The sequence below is a fragment of the Macaca mulatta genome, chromosome X, assembly GCF_049350105.2.
Source record: "Macaca mulatta isolate MMU2019108-1 chromosome X, T2T-MMU8v2.0, whole genome shotgun sequence".
In the NCBI taxonomy this organism is placed as follows: Eukaryota; Metazoa; Chordata; class Mammalia; order Primates; family Cercopithecidae; genus Macaca; species Macaca mulatta.
The window spans coordinates 160989654-161016974 of NC_133426.1; the positions used below are offsets into that span (position 1 = coordinate 160989654).

General features: G+C 40.8%; 1 protein-coding gene across 9 annotated transcripts in view; it reads right to left on the minus strand.

Annotated features, from left to right (window-relative positions):
• The window catches only part of GAB3 (GRB2 associated binding protein 3), a 71602-nt gene that overhangs the window by 16206 nt on the left and 28075 nt on the right, over window positions 1–27321 (minus strand). For 2 of the 9 annotated variants that reach the window (XM_015128499.2, XM_077988914.1), the window contains exons 2-8: window positions 23549–23852; window positions 20797–21016; window positions 19818–20290; window positions 5694–5749; window positions 5027–5246; window positions 2876–2957; window positions 1685–1787 (exon numbers count right to left, since the gene is read on the minus strand). In XM_015128499.2, coding sequence (XP_014983985.2) covers window positions 1685–1787; window positions 2876–2957; window positions 5027–5246; window positions 5694–5749; window positions 19818–20290; window positions 20797–21016; window positions 23549–23852 — 1458 coding nt within the window. The remainder of the gene's footprint in view (window positions 1–1684; window positions 1788–2875; window positions 2958–5026; window positions 5247–5693; window positions 5750–19817; window positions 20291–20796; window positions 21017–23548; window positions 23853–27321) is intronic. The other 7 variants (XM_077988912.1, XM_077988913.1, XM_015128500.2 and 4 more) reach the window with 7 other exon arrangements.

Below are 27321 nucleotides of genomic sequence, written 5' to 3' on the forward strand. Positions count from 1 at the left end.
ATAATTTCACAAACATTTAAAGAAGAATATATGGCAAAACTTGTATTTCAGTAAAGCAAAACCGTGTTTCAGCCCCTGGCCTTAATTACTACATTCAGATCAGAACTTGCCCTTAAAGAGAAAAAAAAACACAACTTAACATATATACTTATGCGCAAAATCAAAGTCAAATCATACTAGGTTTGACTACCATATTGGGCTGTTATGTGGCACAAGTGAAATAATGTAAATCAAAGTCATATGAAACTGTCTTATTACTAAAGTTAAAAAAACACAATTGAACAAGATGGGATAGCCTTTAAACATTTTTATATGACAGTTCCCAAGATCATAGCTACTATCAGCCAGTGTTCTGGGTTCTTAATCTGCTGTGTCATGTTGCCTACTAATACACAGAGACAGTCATTGATCAGTGATCATAAACCTAGGCAAACAAACGATTCTTAACTTTGTTGTTAATGAAACACTGATCTTTCTCACAACATCAAAGATCAGAAATGAACCGTTGGTATCTGGAATGACTCTGCACTTGCTTCCATTGGGTTTTAGATTCACTTCCTTTTTCTGTTCTCTGGAGACAGAGCACAGCTGTTAAGCATCACTTTATAAGAGTGTTTTCTTCTAGAAATTTCCCAAGGGCCATTACTAAGTGTGAGAAATATTGGGAAGACCGTAACAGATTTGTGTATGAGTCACTTTGCATCTGCATATGGTTAAGTGCACTTACAGCACAATTTGAATAAAATAAGAAGGCAAAATGAAGCATTTAATAATAGCTTAACTGGAGATTACTATTTTTAGATTTTCAGTTGCTGATTATCCTTGCATATAGGAAGGCAGAAATGTCTTCTCAAGAGTATATTGTCACAGTGCCTTGAACACTGTCCTTCTAAGATCTCTTCAAAATTTCACAGTTCGAACAGAAGCTCTCTCTTGAGTTCCCTACATTTCTAAATTGCAGAACAGGCACTGTCATGGCTAAAGTATCTTCTAATTGCCAGAGGTGCTAAAAGTCCCTCTCCATCTTCAAAAGCCCATATTCTCAATAGCATCCAAGATGAAGAGAATAGAAGGAACAACAGGCTAGAAGGGAAACATCAGGACTCTTTAACTGCGAATGGTTAATCAAGTCTGCATCCACTCAGGTCTATAGAAAGATCCCATAATAGGAGTCTTCCAGAAGCTAATACACACTCACAGTCCAGGGCACTGTACCTTTCCCAATGGGACTCTAAGTGATTCATCCTCCAGGAAGGTTCAGAAACAGTCAGGACAGGGCCACCAGGTGTTCTGGTGGAAGGGAACATACAATATGTTGAGTTTTTACAATTTAAACTCTGGACATACAGAGAACTACAAACCTATTGAGGTCAAACAGGACATCACAGCCTCGGTGAAAAGAATTGCTGGCATTTCCATTTTCAAATTAAGCAAGCCTCAGCCCTGGGCTATCTTGAAATACTGCAATCTCAAAATGGTATGAGGAGTCGAATGTTGCAAGAAAAAAAGCTAACTCCAAATTGATTTGTTCCAAGTCTAGAAAAGCTTATGGCCTGGTTTTACGATCAAGTGGTTGTTTTAAAATTGCACAGGGCTTACTGAAGGCTGTGTTTCCTTTTTAATGAGCTCATAAGAATATAGGTTGGGGTGAAGGATAAGAAGAGTGTGAAAAATATAAGATTACCATTTCGATGTAGCTTTCTTCCTCTTCTCTGGAAACAGGATTAGCAAAAAATCTTGCAGAATTAATACCATTTCTTTCTGGAGAGAGAAAGCTGGTTCGACTGCTAAGAATAAAAATATAGATGAGGTCAAAGCAATGTCTTACAGCTGCTCTGAAAGCCAGCCAGGAACTAACATGGCCCTCATGGGGTTTCAGTCCTCCTCTTCCAGACACAACTTCCTTCCGGCCAAAGCAATTCCTGAAGATGCAGAAAATGCCCAACAGTTTCTGCTCCACTTTGGGGCAAATGGCTCCCAATTCACAAAGGCTGCTTTTTCTCAGGCCCTCTATGTGACACAGTTCATGAGCTTTCTAAATGGACGAGGGCATCATATCATTTAGAAAAAAATAAACTCCTTTGGGGCCTTCTTGTTTCTATTCAATGTAAAGAAAAGTGAGGATGTATGGCCATTCCTCTGATAGGACACAACACCGCTAATCAACTTCCATCCTTCTTCTGAGTCAGAAGCATGAGCTGAGTCACAGTCTTGGCTGGAAATACAGCTCATTGCAGAATTCTGCTTTACAATGCAATTGTGTTTTGTGGCATTTAGAGTGAACCGAGAAACTCCTGAGCCACGCTCAGGACTAAATAGGCAACTTCTAAAAGGTGAGATGAAAGGGTGCAACTACATTTTGAAGTTTGTCTACCCAGCCCATGAACCTGGGAACTCCCTTGTCCTACCCCATTCACAAAGTTGGGCTTGGGCCATAGCCAGTTCCACTGAGACTGGGGAACACAATTCTCTCTCCCCAGGAAATCTGAATTCAGAGCCCATCTGTTGGTACTGCAGTTGTAGCATGTAAACAAGTTCAGGGGGTATGGTACAGCTATCTTTGACCATGGGTTTGTGCAACAGAGAAAAGAATACTGCAAAGACAAAGAAATGCACAGATGTGAAGAGTGAAGCAGAAGTGAGCAGATTCCTTGGGTTCCCGACAGCACACTAGTTCCTGATTCCAGGGTCCTGGGAGACCCAGTCATATTCCTTCCTTTGTGATCTATAAAACAGCTCTTGCTCTCGATAATAAACCTCACCCCTCCTTTGGCTTAAACTAGATCAAATGGGCTTCAACTACATTTAATCAGAGGCCTAACACACACCAGGCATGTTTGTGCTGGATGAGGCTCTTTTGAGCAATCAGTCTTACCAAGGCACAGTGCGGGTCCTGGTAAGAGATGCATGCTCCCGGATAGTGGAGAGGTTTCTCAGGTCCAGAGGAGGTGGCCGTGCTACAAGACAGTGTGCAACATCCAGGAGGTCAAGGCCAGAATCTAAAGGCTATAAAACTATGACATTTCACTTTCCCAGCACACCAAATTCACATTTACTAACAGGCAGCACCGATGATGAGTGTGAATTTCACTGTCCTCCTCTCCCCTGCCTCACTGGGAGTAAAGACAAATACTGAGCAAATGGTCATATTACCTGCTGGAGGTTAACAACGTGGCAAGGCATTATTAAGAAGTCTCTGTATATCATGCGTGCTTCTAGGTGTCAAAGGCACAGGATGAACAAAGCAGATGAAAGTCTCTGACCTTGTGGAATTGCAACACCTATTACCTCACACCCAATGTGTCTGAAGTGGAAATGTTACCTTTCTTATCACAGGCAGAGATGATCACCCAGGTCCTAGTCTTCCCCACCTACAATCCATTGTCCACCTGATGATCCTTCTGCCTAGAACATTCTTCCCCATCTCTTTGCCTCCAGACAAGATCAGGCCCCACAGCCTGGGCTCTCAAGTTCTTGTACTTACCCTTCACAGCACAGCCCCAGTTTGTGATAATACACTCATCTATGATTTATCTGGGCCTAAACTGTGCTCCAGAAGAACAGGGGTGTATCTGGTCTGTTCACTGCAGTAGCCTCGGCATCTAGAGAAGCACTTGGTATCTGCCCCAACCCTTATTCCACCTCAGTGGCCCATCTTCCTGAGTTAGTCCTGGCCAGGTATCCACCTTTGCATCCACTCACTAAATCTCCAACCCTGAGTCTATCAGACATCTTCTGTTGCCTATGACAAGGTCCTGCAGAGCTGCGCTGTCCATTGTCGTGACAACTAGCCACACGTGCCCATTTACACATATATGTAAAGTTATTAAAATTAAATACAATTTAAAATGTAGTTCCTCAGTCACATTAGCCAAATTTCAAGGGTTCAATAGTCATTATTTCCAACATCACAGAAAATTCTGTTGTTGTTTCTGACCAGAATTAATGGCTATTTCCTCTGAACCTCATAAGACAGGATCTGTTCTCCTACTTAGCACCGATTTCATAATTCTATTTTGTGGTCCAGGTGGATTTTACATATCTTCCTCCCCCTCAGACTGAAAAAGCCTCTTGCTTCCTCATCTTTGTATCCCACTCAGTGCCTACCACAGCACTACATATGCAGCACATGCATTGTAAATGTATAAATGTAGTTTGACTGAAATTTAAGGGAATACGCCTGGAGTAGACCAGGCATGAGTAGTGGTCTTAGTTGGCAGCTTTGGGCACAGCCACCTGAAGTGACTTTTTTTGCTTTCTAAAGAGCAAAGAGAAGTCGGAATGGACAAGAGATCAGTCATTCTACCAATGCTCCCTTGTAATCACACAGCCAACTGGGAAGAGCAAGATGAGTAAGAATGAAGTTAATAAGTCACTCTGACCTGCTCTTCCTCTTTCCCTCTTTTCCTATCTATCTCCCTGTCTGTCCATGCTGCTCAAGAGACCAGAGAAGCTGCCTGGGAGTAAGACAGAAGCTGCAAGGCACCCTCTGCACAGAGGAGTCAGCCTAATTATTGCCAAAATCCTCTTCTACCCCTGAATACCTTTGCTGATGGGCATGCACAGAACGATGAGTGATAAACTGCATGTGACTGGGTCTGACCTTCAGGAATTGGTGTCAAAGGCAATTCCTGACTGCTTTACAGAGGCTGGCACTATGATTACATTCAAGTGCTGTCTAATGGGGAGATGCCAGGTGGGATTCCATTCTAATCCACCATCACTTATTCCTGGGCTTGTTAGGGAAACAGCCAAAGATGAGCCCTCTGGAATGAACTTGACTTTGTCAGCTGTATTTGCAAGGCAACAGTGCCTGTAAGTCCCCCAACTCCTATTATCATGACAATCTGAGGCAGCAAGGTGCCCCAGCCCTTCCTATTCCATCCCAGCCACTTCTTTCCTGACCTTATACTTTCCAGCCCTCTGAGATGGTTTCTCTAGGTCTTCCTTTACAGAAACCTTTTCTATGCAACCACTGGAACCTTGCTCCCCTCCCCCTATACAGCAGGTCTGGTCAAGTGCTTACGTTTCCTCTGAGGCTTGAGATCTCTATTCACTGGGGGAGGTTCCAGGTCTGCAGGTAGCTCAGGCAACTGGCTTGAGATGCTTCCTGAGTTCATTGGAATGTAGTCATCAGGGCTGCAGTGGGGTCCAAGACCAGAGGCACCAGCCTGGGGGCTCATGGGCACATAGCTGTCTTCGATACTGGCTGAAGCTGTGGGGTACATTGGGGAGAACCTGCATGGCTGCAAAAGAATAGATGCAGATTGGGAACCACAGACCAGTCATGGAAACGGCTATCAGAGGGCAGCCAAAGCTGCACATATGGTTTCAGTTCCAAACTATCCAAGTATAACTCTGAACTACCTCAGCAAAGTCAGACAAGCCTCTAGCTCAAGTTCTGCCTCTGGACTTATCGTTTTAGTACAGGTGATAACTCTCCAAGATCTGACACTGGAAGACAGAGGGTTATGAATTTATGCAAATACTTTAAGTATAAAGTGATGCCTTAAGTAGCTATACCAAGTTGAGCAAGTCCTGTAGTTCCCAAGCAAGTTCAAGTCTTCAGGGGGAGACTGGAAGAGTCCTCAGACACTCAGAGTGTTGAATCTTAAAGACTTCAAGGGAATATATATAGATCAGGCTAATTTTGGTAAAATTGATGCGTAAAGGAACCTGAGCGTTGAACTTACCAAATTTAAACTAAGTCGCTTGTCTCGGTGTCTTAAGGATTGGCCTTCTACATCAGCTGCAAGAAATAAGCCAAGGTGGTGAGAAATGCAGAACAATATCAACTGAAACTAGAGTCCAGAGAGGAAGAGAAGCATAACACAACAGTTGCTATTAGAGTCTAGCTGGGCAGTCAGAACACATTTCCCCAACAGATGAAAAATCAGACCAGATTTTGAAGAAGTTTCTAGTCGATGGCTTGAGTTCTCTGTGAATTAGGAGGAGATATAGCAAGGAATTAACAAATGCTTGTTGCATTTATTACATAAATCTTCTGAGCTGGAGGTTTGAGGAGAAGAGAGAGGTTTGAAATATTCCTTGTAATGAGCAGGAGAACAGGGTGAACAGAGAAACAACTGCTTTGTGGAGCAGCATTAAGGGCTCAATTGAGGTCTGTGGCCAGAAAAGCTACTCAGATAGAGGCATGCATAGAAAGGACATTTGGATTTATCCAGGATTAGAAACTCATCAGATGGATGCAATAAACAATGTGATATTAAAATTTAGAATAATTGTTGAATTTAAAGAGAAGATGTTCAGAAGGCAACAAGATATCTGGGCCTGGACTCAAATGAGATATAATTTGGGGGAATTTAGCAGCTTAGAGATGGCAGTCAAAACCGTAAGAGTAGATGAAACTATCTAGGTTGCAAGTGTTGAGAAAAGTACAAAACTCTAGAGAATCCTAAGATTCAAAGAACTAAGAGATAAGTCAGTGAAGTATCTTGAGAAAGAGCAACTATAGATTAATGAGGAAAATTCGGCGGTATGGTGCCATGAAAGCCTCAGGAAGGAAAGAATGGCCAACGGTGTTGAGTGGTGCAGAGGAGTCCAGCAAGTGTTCCCAGCATGTGGAGGCCAGAGCAAAGCAGCCCTCAGCTCTCAAGAGCTTGGAGGTGTGAAAAGTCAGGAGGCCTCTAAGAAATAAACTTAAAATTTGACAACATCTTAAAATGCAAGGACAACTCCCAGCTCAGAATAAATGTGACAGAGACTGATGGAATTAAACATATATGTTATATATACATATATGTGTATGTATATATGTATATATCCACGCTTACATATGTTTAAAGATGTACAAGTACTGGTTAAAAACCACTTTGAAGTCAGACTGTCTAGTTGTAAATCCCTACACCACCATGTATTAGCTGTGTGGCACCAGACAAGTTACTTACCCTCTCTCTGTCTCAGTTTCCTAATTTGTAAAGTGAAGCCAATAATAGAACCTGTTTCACAGGACTTCCGGAAAGGACTTAGAACACTGCCTAGAACACACAAAGTACTTAATAATTCTTAGAAGCTATTATGGAATAACGTCTTATTGTGGGACTTGCATGTGTGAGCACAAGCCCTTAACTCCCTTTCCACTACCAGACCCTTTTGAAGTCATCAAAGAACATAAATATAGGGAAAACTCTGAATCAAAGGCATAGGTATAATCCACGTGCCAGATACTTTAAGAGATTTATGACAGATAGAATGCAGATGGGATCAGAGTAAAGGAAGGCACTTTTTCTCTTATATGACAGCATTCATTGCAAGCTTCCCAAAGTGCCCTTGGGCCTTAAGGGAACATGCGCAGACAGTACTCCCCATGGCCTGGGGTGGTGGTAGCTATGGAGTGAGGCTCCTCTGCCTTATATTAGGAAAAATCTAAAGACTACACAAGAAAACTATTAGAATTAATACACGAATTCAGTAAAGTTGCAGGCCACAAAATCAACATAGAAAAATCAGTAGCATTTCTATATGCCAACAGTGAACAATCTGCAAAAGAAATTTAAAAGTAATCCCATTTACAGTAGCCACACATAAACTTAAATACCTAAGAATTAACTTAACCAAAGAAGTGAAAGACCTCTATAATGAAAACTATGAGACACTATTGAAAGAAATTGAAGAGTACACCAAAAAAATAGAAAAATATTCCATGTTCATGTATTGGAAGAATCAACATTATTAAAGTGTCCATACTACCCAAAGCAATCTACAGATTCAATGCAATCCCTACCAAAATACCTATTATAGTCTTCGCAGAAATAGAAAAAAATCCTAAAATTTGTATGGAACCATAAAAGACCCAGAATAGCCAAAGCTATCCTAAGCAAAAAGAACAAAACTGGAAGAATCACTTCAAATTATACTACAGAGCTACAGTAACCAAACAGCATGGTACTGGCATAAAAACAGACACATAGACCAAAGGAACAGAATAGGGAACTCAGAAACAAATCCACACACCTACAGTGAACTCATTTTTGACAAAGGTGCCAAGAACATACACTGGGAAAAAGACAGGCACATAAATAAATGGCACCGGGAAAACTAGATATCCATACCCAGAAGAATGAAACTAAGACCCCTATCTCTCACCATGTACAAAAGTCAAATTAAAATAGATTAAACACTTAAATATAAGACATCAAACTATAAAACTACTACCAGAAAACATTAGGGAAAAAAGGCTAAGACATCAAACTATGAAACTACTACAAGAAAACATCAGGGAAAATCTCTAAGACATTTGCCTGGGCAAAAACTTCTTCAGCAATACACCAAAAGTACAGACAACCAAAGCAAAAATGGACAAATGGGATTACATGAACTTGAAAAACTTCTGCACAACAAAGAATACAATCAACAAAGTGAAGAGACAAACCACAGAATGGGAGAAAATACTTGCAAACTACCCATCTGACAAGGGATTAATAAACAAAATATTTAAGAAGCTCAAACAACTATAGGAAAAAAAAATCTAATAATCTGATTAAAAGATGGAACAAAGATTTGAATACACATTTCTCAAAAGAAGACAAACATGTGACAAACAGGCATATGAAAAGGTGCTCAATGTTATTGATCATCAGAGAAATGCAAATCAAAACTGTCTCAAAAGAGACATACACGCAGCCAACAAGCATACAAAAAAGCTCAACATCACTGATCACTAAAGAAATGTAAATCAAAACCACAATAATATGTCATCCCACACCAGTCAGAATGGTTATTATTAAAAAGTCAAAAAATAACAGATGCCGGTGAGGTTGCAGAGAAAAGGGAATGCTTACAAGCTGTTTTTGGGAATGTAAATTAGTTCAACCATTGTGGAAAACAGTGTGGTGATTCCTCAAAGACCGAAAAACAGAAATACCACTCAACCCAGCAGTCCCATCACTGGATATATACTCAAAGGAATATAAATCATTCTAACATAAAGACACATGTACACATATGTTCATTTCAGCACTACTCACAATAGCAAAGACATGGAATCAACCTAAATGTCCATCAATGACAGATTGGATAAAGAAGATGTGGTCCATATACACCATGGAATACTATGCAGCCATAAAAATTAATGAGATCATGTCCTTTGCATGAACATATACAGAGCTGGAGGCCATTGCCCTTAGCAAACTAACACAATAACAGAAAACCCAATGCCACATGTTCTCACTTATAAGTCAGAGATAAACGATGAGAACACATGGACACATAGAGGGGAGCAATAGACACTGGGGCCTATTGGAGGGCAGAGGATGGTAGCAGGGAAAGGATCAGAAAAATAACTAATGGATACGAGGCTTAATACCTGGGTGATGAAATAGTCAACAAACCCCCATGACACAAGTTTACCTATTTAATAAACTACACATGTACCCCTGAACTTAAAACAAAAGTTAAAATAAAAAATATATTTAAAAACTACAATGAGATTATCTTCTCACCCCAGTTAATATGGCTTATATCCAAAAGGCAAGCAATAACAAATGCTTGTGAGGATGTGGAGAAAAGGGAACCTTTGTACCCTGTTGGTAGGAATGTAAATTAGTACAACCACTACGGAGAAGTTTGGAGGTTCCTCAGAAAACTAAAAATCGAGCTACCATATGATCCAGCAATCCAATTGCTGGGTATATACCCCAAAGGAAGGAAATCAGTGTATCAAAGAGATACCTGCACTCCTATGTTTGCTGCAGCACTGTTCACAATAGCCAAGATTTGGAAGCAACCAAAGTGCCCATCGACAGATAAATAGATACAGACAATGTGGTACATATATACGATGGAGTATTCTTTAGCCATAAAAAAGAATGAGATCCCGTCATGCAACAACATGCATTGAACTGAAGGTCATTAAGGAGGTTAAGTGAAAGAAGCCAGGTATAGAAAGACAAACATCACATGTCCTCACTTATTTGTGGAATCTAAAAATCAAAATGATTGAACTTACAGGCATAAAGAGTGGAAGAATGGTTGTCAGAGGCTGGGAAAGGTAGTCAGGGTGGGGGGCTGTGGGGGAGGTGGGGATGGTTAATAGATACACAAATTCATTAGAAAGAATAAGACCTAATATTTGATCACACAACAGGGTGACTATAGTCAATAATAACTTAATTGTACATTTTTTAATAATGAAAAGAGTGTAATTGGATTGTTTGTAACATGAAGAATAAATTCTTGAGGGGATGGATACCCCATTCTCCATGGTGTGCTTATTTCACATTGTATGCCTGTATCAAAACATCTCATGTACTCATATATACACCTACCATGTACCCACAAAAATTAAAAAGAAAAAAGAAACTATAAAAGCAAGAGCAAACCAAACTGAAAAATAGTATAAGGAAATAAATAATAAAGATCACATCAGAACTACAGAAAAAGTTGGTTCTTCAAAATGATAAACAAAATCAATAAACCAATAGACTAAGTGGTTTAGTCACTTAGTAACTAGAGTAAGAAAAAGCAAAGAATGCTCAGATAAATAAAATTAGAACTGAAAAAGGAGACATTACAATAGATACCAAAGAAATACAAGAGTTGTTAGAGATTGTTTTGAACAATTATACATTAACAAATTTGAAAACCTAGAGGAAAAGGATAAATTCCTGGACATGTAAAACCTACCAAGATTGAATCAGAAAGAACTAGAAAACCTGAACAAACCAATAATGAGTAATGAGATTGAACCAATAATAAAAAAAGGTGTCCCAACAAAGTAAAGCCCAGAAACTTGATGGCTTTACTGCTGAATTCTACCAAACATTTGAAGAAGTGACACCAATGCTTCTCAAACTATCCCCCAAAAAATGAAGAGGAGGGAATTCTCTCTAACTCATTCTATGAGGCCAGCATTACCCTGATACCAAAACCAGACAAGGACACAAGAAAAAAAAGAAAACTACAGGCCAATATCTCTGATGAACATAAATGCAAAATCCTCAACAAAATACCAGGATTAGTACTTAGGTTATGAAATAATCTGTATAACAAACTCTGCGACATGCGTTTCCCTGTGTAACAAACCTGCACATGTACGCGCAACCTAAAATAAAAGTTTTAAAAATTAAAAAATACCAGCAACCTGAGTCAAACAATACATCAAAAAGATAATACAACATGATCAAGTGGGATTAACCTCAGGGATGCAAGAATGAGACACATTACATCAACAGAATCAAGGATAAAAACCATATGATCATCTCAATAGAGATGATAAAAAGCATTTGATAAAATTCAACATCCCTTCATGATTAAAAAAAACTATTAACAAACTAGGCATATAAGGAACATACCTCAAAATAATAAAGGCCATATATGACAAACCCACAGCCAACATCATAGAGAATGGGGAAATGCCGAAAGCCTTTCCTCTAAGAACTAGAACAAGAAAAGAATGCCCACTTTCGTCACTTTTATTCAACATATTACTGGACGTACTGGCCAGAGCAATCAGGTAAAAGAAAGAAATAAAAGATATCCAAATTGGAAAAGAGGAAGACAAATTCTATTTGCACATGACATAATATTAAATACAGAAAAATTTAAAGATGCTACCAAAAAACTCTTGGAACTGATAAATGAATTCAGTAAGTTTGCAGGATACAAAATCAACATACAAAAATCTGTAGCATTTCTATACATCAACAATGAGCTAGCTGAAAAAGAAAGGAAGAAAGCAATCCCATTTACAATAGCTACAAAAAATTTCCCAGGGATAAATTTAACCAAAGAGGTGAAAGACCTGTACAATGAAAACTAAACTACAAAACACTGATAAAAAGAACTGAAGAGGACACAAACAAATGGAAAGAATTAATATTATTAAAATGCTCATGGATCTGGCTGGACACGGTAGCTGACACCTGTAATCCCGGCACTTTGGGAGGCTGAGGCGGGTGGATCACCTGAGGTCGGGAGTTCGAGACCAGCCTGATCAACATGGGGAAACCCCATCTCTACTAATAATACAAAAATTAGCTGGGCGTGGTGGCGCATGCCTGTAATCCTAGCTACTTGGGAGGCGGAGGCAGGAGAATCGCTTCAACCTGGGAGGCAGAGGTTGCAATGAGTCAAGAGCACGCCACTGCACTCCAGCCTGGGCAACAGAGTGAGAATCCATCTCAAAAAAAAAAGAAAATGCTCATGGATCTGAAGAATTAATATTGTTAAAATGACCATGCTACCCAAAGTAATCTACAGATTTAATGCACTCTCTATCAAAATATCAGTATATCAATTACATTCTTCACAGAAATAGAAAAAAACAATCCTAAAATGTATATGGAACCACAAAAGACCTTGAACATCCAAAGCAGTACTGAGCAAAAAGAACAAATCTGGGCTGGACATAGTGGCTCATGTCTGTAATCCCAGTACTTTGGGAAGCTGAGGTGGGAGGATTGCTTGAGGCCAGGAGTTCGAGACCAGTCTGGGCAACATAGCAAGACCCTGTCTCTACAAAAAAAATTTTTTTTTCAAATTAGCCAAGTTTGGTGGCGTGAGCCTGTAGTCCCAGCAGCTTGGGGGGACTGAGGTGGGAGGATCATTTAAGCCCAGAAGTTTGAGGCTGTAGTGAGCTATGATCACACCACTGCACTGAAGCCTGGGTGACAGAATGAGACTTTGTTTCAAAAAAAAAAAAAATTTAGAAAGAACAAAGCTGGAGGCATCAAACTACCTCAATTCAAAATATACAAAATTACAATAGCCCAAACAGCATGATACTGGTATGAAAACAGACACACAGACCAATGGTACAGAATAGAGAACCCAGAAATAAATCCACATTTTATGACGTCAACATAACATTTTTACCAAAACCAAAGATGTCATGAGAAAAGAAAGTTACAGGATGATCTCCCTCACGAACATAGATATTTTTTTGAAGTTCTAAACAAAATATGAGCAAAACAAATCTAGTAATTTATAAAAAGGAAAGGTATCATGATAAAGTTGGGTTTGCCAAGGTTAGTTTAGCACTAAAAAAATTATCCAGTGAATTTCTTGACATTAACATGATAAAAATAATATGATTATAAAGTGTTTCAACCACAAAAAATGATAATTATATTAGGTAATGTTTGTTAATTAGCTTGATTTTAATCATTCCATGATATAGATGTATATCAAAACATCATATTGTACCCCATAAATGTATACAATTATTTGTCAATTAAAAATAGAAGAAATACATCCATTCATGACTTTAGAAAATAACAGTTAGCAAAGTAGAAAATATGTGAATGACTTTAACCTAATGAATGATATCTACAAACATCCACAGCAAACCACATTGTAATGGTGAAATATTAGAAGCTTTCTATCTGAGATCAGGAATGATACAAGGGTCCGTATTGTCACCATGACTATTCAGTAATTTCTTGGACTTCTTATCCCATGCAGTGACATAAGAAAAAGAAACAAGAAATGGGAAAAGGATTCCCTATTTAATAAATGGTGCTGGGAAAATTGGCTAGCCATAAGTAGAAAGCTGAAACTGGATCCTTTCCTTACTCCTTATACGAAAATTAATTCAAGATGGATTAGAGACTTAAATGTTAGACCTAATACCATAAAAACCCTAGAAGAAAACCTAGGTAGTACCATTCAGGACATAGGCATGGGCAAAGACTTCATGTCTAAAACACCAAAAGCAACGGCAGCAAAAGCCAAAATTGACAAATGGGATCTCATTAAACTAAAGAGCTTCTGCACAGCAAAAGAAACTACCATCAGAGTGAACAGGCAACTACAGAATGGGAGAAAATTTTTGCAGTCTACTCATCTGACAAAGGGCTAATATCCAGAACCTACAAAGAACTCAAACAAATTTACAAGAAAAAAACAAACAACCCCATCAAAAAGTGGGCAAAGGATATGAACAGACATTTCTCAAAAGAAGACATGCATACAGCCAATAGACACATGAAAAAATGCTCATCATCACTGGCCATCAGAGAAATGCAAATCAAAACCACAATGAGATACCATCTCACACCAGTTAGAATGGCAATCATTAAAAAGTCAGGAAACAACAAGTGCTGGAGAGGATGTGGAGAAATAGGAACACTTTTACACTGTTGGTGGGATAGTAAACTAGTTCAACCATTATGGAAAACAGTATGGCGATTCCTCAAGGATCTAGAACTAGATGTACCATATGACCCAGCCATCCCATTACTGGGTATATACCCAAAGGATTATAAATCATGCTGCTATGAAGACACATGCACACGTATGTTTATTGCGGCACTATTCACAATAGCAAAGACTTGGAATCAACCCAAATGTCCATCAATGACAGACTGGATTAAGAAAATGTGGCACATATACACCATGGAATACTATGCAGCCATAAAAAAGGATGAGTTTGTGTCCTTTGTAGGGACATGGATGCAGCTGGAAACCATCATTCTTAGCAAACTATCACAAGAACAGAAAACCAAACACCGCATGTTCTCACTCATAGGTGGGAACTGAACAATGAGATCACTTGGACTCGGGAAGGGGAACATCACACACCGGGGCCTATCATGGGGAGGGGGTAGGGGGGAGGGATTGCATTGGGAGTTATACCTGATGTAAATGACGAGTTGATGAGTGCTGACGAGTTGATGGGTGCAGCACACCAACATGGCACAAGTATACATATGTAACAAACCTGCACATTATGCACATGTACCCTAGAACTTAAAGTATAATAATAAAAAAAAAGAAAAAAAAAGAAAAAGTAATGAAAAATATAAGGTTGTTAAAGAAAAAACAAAGCTATTATTATTTGCAGGCAATATAATTATATGCAAAGAAAAGACAAAATAATCCATAGTTTCAAAAAGCTGGATATAAAATCAAAATCCAAAACGCTTTAACAAGAGCGCAAAGAAAGGAGAGTCTCTTTAATAATGGTGTTGGGAAAACTGGATATCCACATGCAAAAGAATGAAGTTGGGCCCTTTTCTTAGACCATATACAAAAAATTAACTTGAAATGGATTATAGACTTCAATGTAAAATCTAAAACCATTTAGCCCCTAGAAGAAAATATAGAGGAAAGGCTCATTGACATTGGTATTGACAATGATACTTTGGATATGATTCCAAATGCACAGGCAAAAATAGCAAAAATAAACAAGTGGAGCTACATCAAACTAACAAGTGTCTGCTCAGCAAAGGAAACAATCAACAAAATGAAAAGGCAACCTAGAGAATGAGAGAAAATATTTGCAAATCATATATAAGGGGTTAACAGTAAAAATATATAAGGAACTCACATAATTGAGTAGCAAAAAAACTAAATAACCTAATTTTAAAATTGGCAAAGATCTGAATAGACATTTCTCAAAAGAAGACATACAAATGGCCAACAGGTATATGAAAAAATGCTCAACATCACTAACCATCAGGGAAATGCAAATCAGAACCACACAAAGTATCAGCCCAACCAAATACAAGTGTTGGAGAGGGTGTAGAGAAGAGAACCCTTGTACACTGTTGGTGGGAATGTAAATTGGTATAGCCATTATGGAAAACAGTATGGAGGTTCCTCAGAAAACTAAAATATAACTACCTTATGATCCAGCAATCTCTCTTCTGGATACATATCCAAAAGAAATGAAATCAGTATGTCAAAGAGATATTTGCCCTCCTGTGTTTATTACAGCACTATTCACAATAGCCACAACATGTGATATGGTTTGGCCCTGTGTCCCCCAAAAATCTCATGTTGAATTGTAATCCCCAGTGTTGGAAGTAGGGCCTGGTGGGAGGTGATTGGATCATGGGGGTGGTTTCTAATGGTTTAGCACCATCCCCCTAGTGCTGTCTTGTGATAGAGCTCTCACAAGATCTGGTTGTTTAAAAGTGTGTAGCACCTCCCCCTTCACTCTCTTCCTCCTGCTCCAGCCATGTAAGACATGCTTCCTTCCTCTTCATCTTCCTCCATGATTGTAAGTTTCCTGAGGCCTCCCTAGCCATGTTTCCTGTACAGCCTGTGGAACTGTGAGTCAATTAAATCTCTTTTCTTTATAAATTACCCAAATTAGCCAGTCTCAGGCAGTTCTTTTTTTTTTTTTTTTTTTTGGAGATGAAGTCTTGCTCTGTAGTGCAGTGGTGTGATCTCAGCTCACTGCAAACTCTGCCTCCCAGGTTCAAGCAATTCTACTGCCTCAGCCTCCTGAGTAGCTAGAACCACAGGTACCTGCCACCACACACAGGTAATTTTTGTATTTTTAGTAGATATGGAGTTCCACCATATTGGCCAGGATGGTCTTGAACTTCTGACCTTGTGATCCACCCACTTTGGCCTCCCAAAGTGCTGGGATTACAGGTGTGAGCCACCGCACCCAGCCTCAGATAGTTATTTACAACAGTATGAGAATGGACTAATACAACATGTAGTCAATTTGTGTCTGTCACTGGATGAATGGATAAAGGATATAATGGATATAAAAAATGTGGTATATATTCAGAATGGAATACTACTCAGCCTTAAAAAGGAATGATATCCTGTCATTTGTGACAACATGGGTAAACCAGGATGAGATTATGTTCAGTGAAATGAGCTGGGCACAGAAAAAAAAATACTGCATGATTTCACTTATACGTGGAATCTAAAAAAGTCGAACTCATGGCAATAGTAAAATGGTGGTTGTCAGGGACTGGGGAATGCAGGTACATGAGAATATGTTGGTCTAAAGGTACAAACTTTCAGTGATAAGTGAACAAGTCTGGGGAATCCAATGTACAGCATGGGTGGCCATGGATGTGTTAATTAGTTTGATTGTAATAGTCAGTACATAATGCACGTGCATATCAAATCATCATGTTCTGATACATATGCATTTGCACCTTGAATATATGAAATCTTTGTCAATTAAATATTTTAAAATACAAAAATAAGACCTATATAAATGGAAGCATATTTCCTATTCATGGATTGGAAAATTCAACATTGTAAAGATGTCAAATCTTCACAAACTGATCTACAGATATGATGCAATCCTCCTCAAATCCCCAATATATTTATATAGGTGTGTCTAGAACCTGACCAGTTGACTGTAAAATTGACCCTAGAATAGCCATTATATTCTTAAAGGCAGGAGGACTTGTCCTATTGGATATTAAGATAGAATGGTATAGTAATTAAGAGAGTGTGGTATTGGTGCAAGCTGGACAAGTGGGCTCCAAGGGATAGAAAGGAGACTCAGACCTCATATACATGGGCACTTCATCTATGGCAGAGGGGGTGCTGGAGAGCCATGGGGGCAGGACAGCCTTGCAGGGTCATTGGATGGAGATCCAGATGGACAAAAATGAACCTTGACCTCACTCTGCCACCATGCCCCAACACAGATTCCAGGCAAATCTTGGTGGGAAAGGTGGAACAATAAACTTTATGCATTCCCTCTGCTTTATCAGAGCCATTTTGCTTCTAGGCATCACTGTTGTCTTGGTCTTTGTTTCATGGTCAAAACCTCTATTTTACTTAGTTTTAACCTTTGTTTGCCTTCATGTAAAATAACACAACCTAATTGTTTTATGTTTGTGTTGAAATTTCAAATTATTTCAAGTTTTTGTTCTTCAATTTAAGACTTTTGATTCATTTTCATATGTTATTATTCTACCGGTTTTATTCATTTCACTTCCTAAAATGTGCTTAACCACTTTCATTTTTCCCTTTTTGTCAACTGTTCACACATGTTAGCACATCCAGATCATTTGTGTAATCAGTATACACCTATTTCATAAGGATAGTCAAAAGGAAGAAACATATGTAATGGAGGGACATTAGGGAAGGCTTTTGCCAGTAACTTAAATCCTCAGTCAGAATGAGAGATTCGTACAATTTGAAAATAAATGTGCACTCCTTCCACTTTCCATAATTCTTTGAAAACGTGGCCTAAATAAGTAGTGATGTGTGGGTGATTATATTTCAATGGAGAGAGAAAGAAAGAGAAGAAAAGAGAAAGACACAGAGATAATTAGTTTCTGTGTCTGTGTATCTAAGAGATACAGACTGATGTAAGAAAGAAGAGCAAAATGTTAAGGTTGGTTGGCTCACGGCAGAAAGATGAGGTAGCCCAGCAAAGCAGTAAAGAAGAGGTTACTGAAAAACTCTAGGGAGACTCCCTGAAACTATTGCTACAGAATAAAAGATGAAATTCTCCTGATTATTGTGAATACAAAATTGCATGCAGGATTGTATAAAGACAATGCAAGGTTGGGCTGCCAGAATGAGCCAATAGTGGGTGATGTGCTTCCCCCTGCAGAGAGTCTATGAATGGACATGCAGTCAGGGAGGTTTCACATCATCAAGATTCCTATCCCAGAAAAGCAGATGTTCATAGCTCTGGGAATGGAATGCAACCCTTGTGGAGAGCCTATAAACAGACGCATGGGGGGCGCCTGTCCATATGGATAAGATAGGGCTATAAACGTCCTCATCTTGCTGCAGCTTTTCCAGGCCTCTTTAGGGTTAAGGCATATCCCCTTCTGAGAAATTCTGGTCTAACCGGTTGTCTAACTTCACGTCCTGTTTCTATGAATTGTTTGTAACCAGCTTTTGCTGCAACTGCTACTGCTGATTAATATCTTTCTAATCATAGGTTATGGAAAGATGGTGTGCCTGCTTTAAGGCTCTGTTAGAAATTCTGGATGCACACACTATACTGTAAATTCTTATCTCTGTATACTGTACTTCTGCATGCAGATGTTATGTTAAAGAACTACTTAATCCCCATGTGACCATCTCACCTCATAATCAAATGACCCTAAATCCCTCACTAACCTACCCCTGCCCTCGCTAAACTTAATAATAAATGCTGGCATATCCAGTGCATTGTTGGCACCATGGGACCAGAAGGTGGTGACCCCGCTGGACCTAGCTTTCACTATCTTGTGTGTGTTTGTTATTTCTCGACCTGCCGATCCGCCTGGGAACAAAGAGAGAGTACCATTGCATTGTGGGCTGCTGGCCAGATCCCGCAATAAAAAACTATACTGAATGGGCTTAACTTGGCTTTCACCAAACTGCTTCTGAAGGCCAGAGAGGCCCAGGTGGAAAGAAACAGGTGGAGGAAGATGGAACTGCAAGCAGAATTGCAAGATAACCTCGTGAGGATAAATGGCCTTATAGAAAAGGGCAAAAGACGGCTGTGGGAGGGCCCTTTGTACAGCCAGTTAGAATTTGGAAAGAATAAGTCTAGTTGGATGATGAATGAGGCTGATGGGATTGCTGAAAAACAGAAGGCAGTGATGATCTGTGGTCTCAGGGCTCTCTATGTATGTGAGAGAGAGACAAAGAAGGGAATGGGACTGAGTTGAGACAAAAGACATCAACTTTTGTACTAAGTGGGTCCCTGAGTGACTCCAAAAAACACTAGGATCTCAGATTCAGGTGGAAAGCTTACCACATGGGCAAGGACTTGCATGGGCAAGCCCATCACAAGGGACCAGTGTTCCAACCTATTGCAGCATCTATGGGGACCTAAATGTCTCTCCTGGTGGCCAGGCTCAAAGGAAGGGTGGGGGGATCTGGGAACAGAAGAGTGCTGCTTTCAGGGTATATGCTTCCACCAAGGATCCAGCCCCATTAGAAGATCAGGCCAGCTTGAGCAAGGGACAAGCACATATGTACACAAGTACACACTACTGATGTGGCTTTTTACCAAGCTGTACACATCAAGGAAATTCAAATGTAGCCCCATTGGTTGGGTCCACTGGCATGACCTCACATGGACACAAAGAGTGAGGAGGAGCCAGGGTTTTCTTGGCGCCTGAATCTTAGGACCCAACACTTACCTTTCCACGTTCTCATGTTGTCTAAACCAGAGAGAGAGATTCTTCTTGGAACCAGAGTGCATTCTGGCTTCTTGCTGCCACTGTGTGTACTCCACTCCTCTTGGCGCCGTTCAGACAGATGGCTTGGCTTAGGGGGGCGGGGAGGTGGAGTGTTGAACATAATGTCTAGTTCTTTTGCTCCACAGGGTAAGGAACCTTGATTTTTATCTACCTGAATGGTGGAACTTAAGGAACTTTCCAGCAATGGTGAAGAAGACAAGTGGTCCCTGGGTGGCCCATTGATTTCTCTACTCCAGATCAGGGCAGGCTGAGGCCTCGAGGATGGCACCTCCTGAGCTCCATTGCCATGGCACGAGGGGTGGACCAAATGACTGGACGGGAGCGGCTGCAGGCAGTCAACAAAAACGTCATCAAATGAAGCCTGTTCCAATGAACGGTCTGAGTTTGACCAGCTATCACATCTGGTGGGTAGACTGGGGAAGAAAAGCAGGTAAGTTGGACTAAAATGCAGCCATCCGCCTACCACAAAACCAACACTGGCCTCATTCCCATCCCCCCAGTACCACCTTGCTTGCTACTTGCACAGCCACATTCCCTCTACAACACTCAGTTACACCAACCCCTTGGTGTGGCAAAAGAAAAATGGTTTGTTGATTTTTTCATCCTCTAAGCATCAGATACACATGAAAATGCAAGGCTAGAAATGAAACCACAATGCTGAAATGCATGACTCATTCTGTTTAGTATACTACATGCTTCATCTTTCACAGTGGTTCATAGCAATCTGTTCCTGCCTTGACATTGGCAGGAAGAGAGATGAGAGCAGACACACCCACTAGAAAATGCTACCACTGAATGGACTAATTTGGTGAAGCACACTGAACACATCTCAGCTACAGACTCTGCAAGAGGAGACAGTGTGACTCTAGAGAGCATGCTAGCAGGCCCAGCTCAGACAGAGTCCTGGGCATAAACATACCTGGTATGGTGCAGTCTTCCAGTCTCACAGTTGGACAAAACCAGATAATCTGGAAGGAAGAGAAGCTCTGACTCACTTCTTGTTTCCTCAGTGGCTACAGCATTAGTGTTTGGGTCATCTCTTGGCAAGGAGGAGCTGGCAGCATGGGCGGTATGAAGGGAGCTGGCAGAGGATGGCTGCAGGGAGGAGGGTGTGTAAGAGAGGCTCTCCATGGAATCTGCTGGAGAAATCATTTCCCAGGTTAATGTTTAAGAATGGCTATAACACGCACTCAAAATTTCTCAAACAGCATCAAAGAAGCCAAACAGAAGATGCAAATCACAGCTGGTGTTTGTACTGATGGAGGAGACCATTTCCCCAAGCTGTAAACAATGTCTGGGAAAGAAGGCCAATGTTTCAAGAGCAAAGTGTTGAATCAATTAAGAGTAAAAAACCCAGCATTATTGGCCTAAAACTCTGCAGTTAGTCTACACACAGCTTCTTTATGGCCCTCAGCAGCAGCCCTGCATCATTGTTTTTTCACTCAACAAACATACATATATATATGTATGTATAACAAGTCCATGCATATAATTATATATGTACTTGTGCATATATGTATGTGTATCTATACATGTTTATATCGGTATATGTCTATATAGAATACCTATCACATCTACCATGTACCCGGAATGCCACTAACCCTCACAATACAGACAAGACAAAGATCCTGCCCTTATCGAAGTTTAGATTCTAGCAGAGAAGACAGACAAATAACACATAAAGAAAGAATCCTGTTCATCACTGTTATAAGTAAAGGGAAGGAAAGAAACACTGTGCTGTGGTGGCTGGAAAAGCACATTCCTTTTTCTCAAGGAGCATAACATCCTCCCTATCACCTGAAAACATGGCCCTTAAGATGAATTTGAATCAGGGACCAATGAGAACTTCAGATCAGAAACAGCTAATGAAAAGCCTGCTTTTATTTCCCCTTTGAACCAAGTTAATAGTCCAGGATTCCTGAGTCAGGATGAGCCAGAACTGCCTGAGTTCAAGTCCAGGCTCTACTACATAGCCATTACTACATGGCCTGCCTTCTCCAAGTTTCCTTTTCTATAAAGTGGAGATAATAATCACACATAGGCCATAGAACTGCTGTGGGGATGAGACGAGTTACTATACAAAAGCATTTCAACAGAGCTCCTGGCCAGGGTACACACACAATGTGTTGACTACTATATGGTTGCTGGAGACAGAACCAAACACTCTGTGAAAAGTCACAAGAAAGCCCTTTGGGTGTAATTCTCAGATGAAGAGGACCCTGCTCTTACGTGGTTCTAAAAACTGAGGGGGGCTACAGAGAATGGAAAGGGTCACAGGTGAGTTTTCTAGCTTCCTCCAACTTCACGCCGGGGCAGGCTCTCCGGTTTTGGCCTGGTGCCTTACTCATTCCTGTTGCTCTTGGGTTATTGGGAAACATATTATGTACATATGTTTTAGGATAACTCCTGGATAAGGAAAGAAACAGAGGAGACATATAACACAGTATATGACGATATACCTATTTAGGGCTGAAGGTGTGGAATAGGGTGGTAAACAGCCAGCAGCAAGGCTGGAGAAGTTGGTCAGGGAGGCTCTGCTTGATTTGCATAATGTCAGACTCTAGCCAGAACCTACTTAATGCGACTTTCCAATTAAGTTTTGTCCATTGTACCAAGGATAAAGAACTTGCCATCACTTCATTTCCTTTTATTTGAGTGCTCTCAATGCTCAGCAATATTACCGAATAGCCTCACTTAATACGCTTCCCTGGTTCACGAAACGAAAAGGAATGTGTTCTCAGGAAGCACACTCTCTTGTGCCTGTCCTGGAGGGAGATACAACTCTGACTCTCCATTGCCACCTAGTGTTAGAGTGTGGATATTTCAGTGGCAGATGGTGGAAACCATACAGTAACCCTTAAAATGTTGAAGCAAGTATAGATCACAGGATTTAGGGGCCAAGTTTTGTCTACTAGACCAAGAGGCTAAAAGAAATCAGATTCAAAATCTCATATTTTGAGGAAAAGGGCATGTTGCAATAATGTCAGGGGCTCAAAAACAAAATCCATGAAGGGAAGTGAATTGTAACCCTAGGTTACAATATACCTGGTAAATTACATAGGAAGAGTTGTGTGTATGTGTGTGCGTGTGTGCGTGTGGCAGAGAGAGAGAGAGTTTGGGGTACTCGTCATGGGTCAATTGCTCCCACTGTCCAGAAATGGCCCAGAGCAAACTTACAACTAATTTCCTCTGCAGAGAACTTGAGACATTTGGAGGTATCAGGAAATCTTTCTTGCCTACGGTAAGTAGCCAAGTTCTCTCTTTCTACCGTTTAGTGATGAACAACCCAATAGGCACCAGAAATACTGGAGTTCCACAATATTTTGAAGTGTGGTAATATTTGATATTTCTAGAAAGTCATGAGTGTCAGCATCATGGGAAGACATCCTCATCCACATTTGACTTTCACTGTGGTTAAATGAGAGCAAAGACATGAAGGGGTTTTAAAGCCTACAATGCTCAGTGTGTGTATGGACTCTGCCTTCCCACATTTGGACTGAGTAAAAGAGGGCAATTTCCAGTACCGTATTTGGTAGGGACAGTTCTGACATAAATTAGCCTGCCAAAACACCCTCGAGGAGGCAGGCTTGGCATCTTGAACTGTTTTTCTGCAGTAGCCCTCCAGTCCTGGGATACCCCTTAGCACATGGGAGCCCCAACTCCGCTCTTACCTGTGCCATCCTCCAGGTGGCCAAGGTTGCAGACCTGACTGATGTTGTGCACCCACACCTGCATTTCTTGCTCAGTTTTGGCCACCAGGTAGAATGTACGGGAAGTAGTCTTGACAATGAACACGAAATTATTCTGAAATTCCTTCCGAACAAAGCCGGGGCCCACATGCTTCCACACTGCACACTCGCTGAGGTCTATTACCCGGATAGGCTTGCTGGAGTGCTTGTTCCTGTAGTACTCCAAGACATCGGGGTTGCCGCTCATGCGGCCTCGCCGGAGGACAAACCAGCGCTTGCGCCAGGCCTGCAGAAAGGCAATTCAATAAGGAGTTACTGGACCAATTTCTCTTGCTTCTCAGGCTATGCCAAGAACCCATGTCATGACAAGGACAGCAGGAAGGAAGCAAATCAGCCATTCTAATGATGAAACGCTTTGTATTACAGGACTAGTGCCCATCTTCAAGTCTACTTTATTGGATGATTTTAAGGACAGGTCAGGATATGAGAGTCTAGTAATGGGATTCACACCCATAGTTTGAAGGAACAGAATTATACAATCATTGAAATTGATGCAGCAAAGGAATGTAGTACAAATTTAACATATGCTTAAGCTTTAAAAGAATCTTAGCAATAAAGAACTAGAAGGAAGCTTTCTTACTATTATCTATCTATCTCAGTTCAAGAGCCAATATCATACATTAAAATCAGATGCAAATCACAAGTGCTCACCACTGCCCCAGTATCTTCTAACATTGTTATTTAAGTTCTACACAACTGGCCAAGAAGGAAAATCATACACATTGGAGAGGAGGAGAGAGGATTGCCAGTGTCTAAAGGTGACAAATTGTCTTCCATAAAACTCCCAGTGATGATTAAAACACTAATAGAATTCTCAGAGAATTAACTAGCCTGGTTAGTTACAATTCCTATGTAAGAGACCCTAAGTGCTTTACTATAATCCATTTAATCCCTAAAACTGTACTATGGGAGGGGTAACTATTACTATCTCCATCTTATGTCTGATAAAATTGAGATTCAGAGAGATTAAGTAATGTGCCCAAGGTCACATAGCTAAACAGCTGTAGGAATGAATTTGAACTCAGGTTGGGATAGAAGGATCAGTAATGGATGTGAAGTCAAAAAAAAAAAAAAATAGAGAGAGGAAGTGTATTCAGCTCTTCAGAAACATCTGACTGTAAAGGGGGAAGCTCTGGGGTCAAGGGAGTTTTTAAAGATGGGAGACTCTTAAGCATTCCCCCCTAAGTCACAGTGTTTCTCAACAAGATATGGTCTAATTCCTCTCTGGAGCGTCTGAAAATATGTGGGTTTTGCTTGTTATAAAGGCTGGAGATGGGGTGGGGGATGAGGCATGGCAGGATTGGCCTTAAGCTATCAGTGCCTCTGTTTTGAAACACTGTAAAAACTAAAAGGAACTTTCGTTAATGGAATAGGAATCTTGGAAAGAGCCAAGCCTGGAGGTCAGATGAACAGGTAAAGCTCAGTCAATGCTCAGAAAAGAAAAGAGAATGATATTCCACAGAAGCCAGTGCCAAGATACGACAGGTCTCTTTTGTGCCACTGAGAACTACTGAGGATGACCTAGGGCTCCTTGGCTCCCCACTCACCATTGACCTAGAATGTTTGATGTAGACAGTACCATCTTGGCTCAGTACAAAGAAAGGGTGCAGATCTCTGGCCTGGGGAAAGAGGTATTTTCAATTGACCAAAGCCCTAAGGAGTCCCCTGGATCTGTAAACTTCCCTGCCCTCTCATGGAGCCAGGGGGAAGGAAATGTTTGAGTTCCTTGTCTTCTTACATTTAGGTGCCCTTTGTTCATCAAAGGGCCAGACAGGCCAGCCTGCATGGATAGCGTATGCTTCCTTTCTGCGGTAGGGAACTATGGCATGAGCCCCAGTTGGGAATTGAGCACAGAGAAGGATGACGGGCTGACCGCAGGGCTCTCTTCCATTGGAGACACTCAATGTTGCATAGGAGAGATTTATAGCTCTGTGGTTTTCTCTCCCGTGCAGTAGCATGTGTGACAGCAGGAAGTGTCGGGTTCTGCCAGGAGGTACAGCGACCCCTGGGACAGGAAGTCTTTTGTATCTCTAGCTTCATTTATGTGTAATACTTTTTAAGCCCACCAGCTTTGACCAAGAGGCCAGGGAAAAAGGAAAAGACACTATTTGGAGTATTCTCAGCTCCCTCCCTGCTCAGAGAACATGAATCTGAGATGTCAGAGAATCCAAAGAAGCACTGACCTCCAATTATGCCTTAGAATAAAAAGCCCTTCCAGGACTGTGGCAAGGGGCAGCAAGCAGAAGGAAGGCAGTCACTCCGTGTCAGGTTGGGGCAGGTGAACCCTGGTTTGCTCCTGCCTTTACAGACAGTATATAGCTTTGAGAAGAGGTCTGGCCATGAGTCAAACAAGGAGACAAACTCAGGAGACAAACAACGTGGTGTGATTAAGTCCACGTTTTTAAGACAGGAAAAATAACAGTATGTTTGTATGCTCGTGGGGGTGACCCAAGAGGGAGAGAAAAATTGATTCAATGAATTCCTGTTGCAAAAACATGGCATTGGATGGGAGTAGAGCCACTAAACATAAGAGAAGTAGCTTGAGTCTTGCTGTGGGGTTTGAAAGTGGGAAACTTGGGCTTCTGGCATCAACTGAGGCAAACAGGAACATAAGACCCAGTTCAGGGAAGGGGCTCAGGGGATAAGAGAATGGCATGTGTGCCTGCTGAGGAAAGCTTTCATGAGGAGGGAGCATGGGGTGCTCCAAACTTTCCAAAAGCCACTTTGGTAGGGGAAATGTAAAGAGGAACTTTGTTGCACTTCCCAAAAATGATTCTAAAAGAGGAAGTCAAATTGAGCACACAAACAAGTTTCACATTAACTGCTCTTAGTGTTATGGAGACAATAGGTTTCTTATCTTTTAATAACAATATTGGAAGAGAAGTAACACCAAGAGTTTATTTATTGAGTGCCTACTCTGCACTATGCATCCTGCTAGACAATGAAGATAGAAAAGGAGATTAGAGCTGGTCTCTAAAAAGACCTCACTCTCTAGCTGGGATAGGGAGAAGGGTAGAATTATGATATGAGTAGATTTCAACTCAGGATAGTGAGCGGTCTAGCAGAAGAGTGAACCAGAAGTGGTGGGAGTGCAATGGAAAGAGTGACATGAAGAAGTTTGGGCTTTATTCATTCATTCAACAATTACCTATTGATAGCCTACTAATATGCTGGACACTGTGCAGACACCGGGGAAGATGAAGTAAGCAAGCCACAGGCCCTGCCACTCACAGTCTCATGGGCAACAAGGGAGTGAGCAGACGGATAAACAGACAATTGCAATCAGTGAGATAAGTGCTACGATAAGGCAAAACCAAGATGCTATGGGAACAAACAAAAGAGACATCTCTGTCAGATCAGTTGTCTGGGGAGGCTTCCGGGAAGAAGTGGTGACTAAGCTGAGGCTAAAGTGGGGCAGGAGGAAGCAGCATGCACAAAGGCATTAAGGTGGAAAGGCTGAAAACTTTGCGTAAGTAGTTCAGCAGGGCTGGAAGGCAGGCATGAAGGTGGAAAGGAAAAAGAACAGTCACACAGTAACTTAAATAGGATGTAGCGTAGTCTTGATGCTAAATCATGCAAAATTGCCAGTATGTCATCCCTTAGGTTTTTAAATCTCTACATAAGAGTTGTGATTATGCAAAAACAGAAGTGGGTGTTCTTGGAGCTCTTTGCTAAGTAGGTAAAACCAGAGGCCA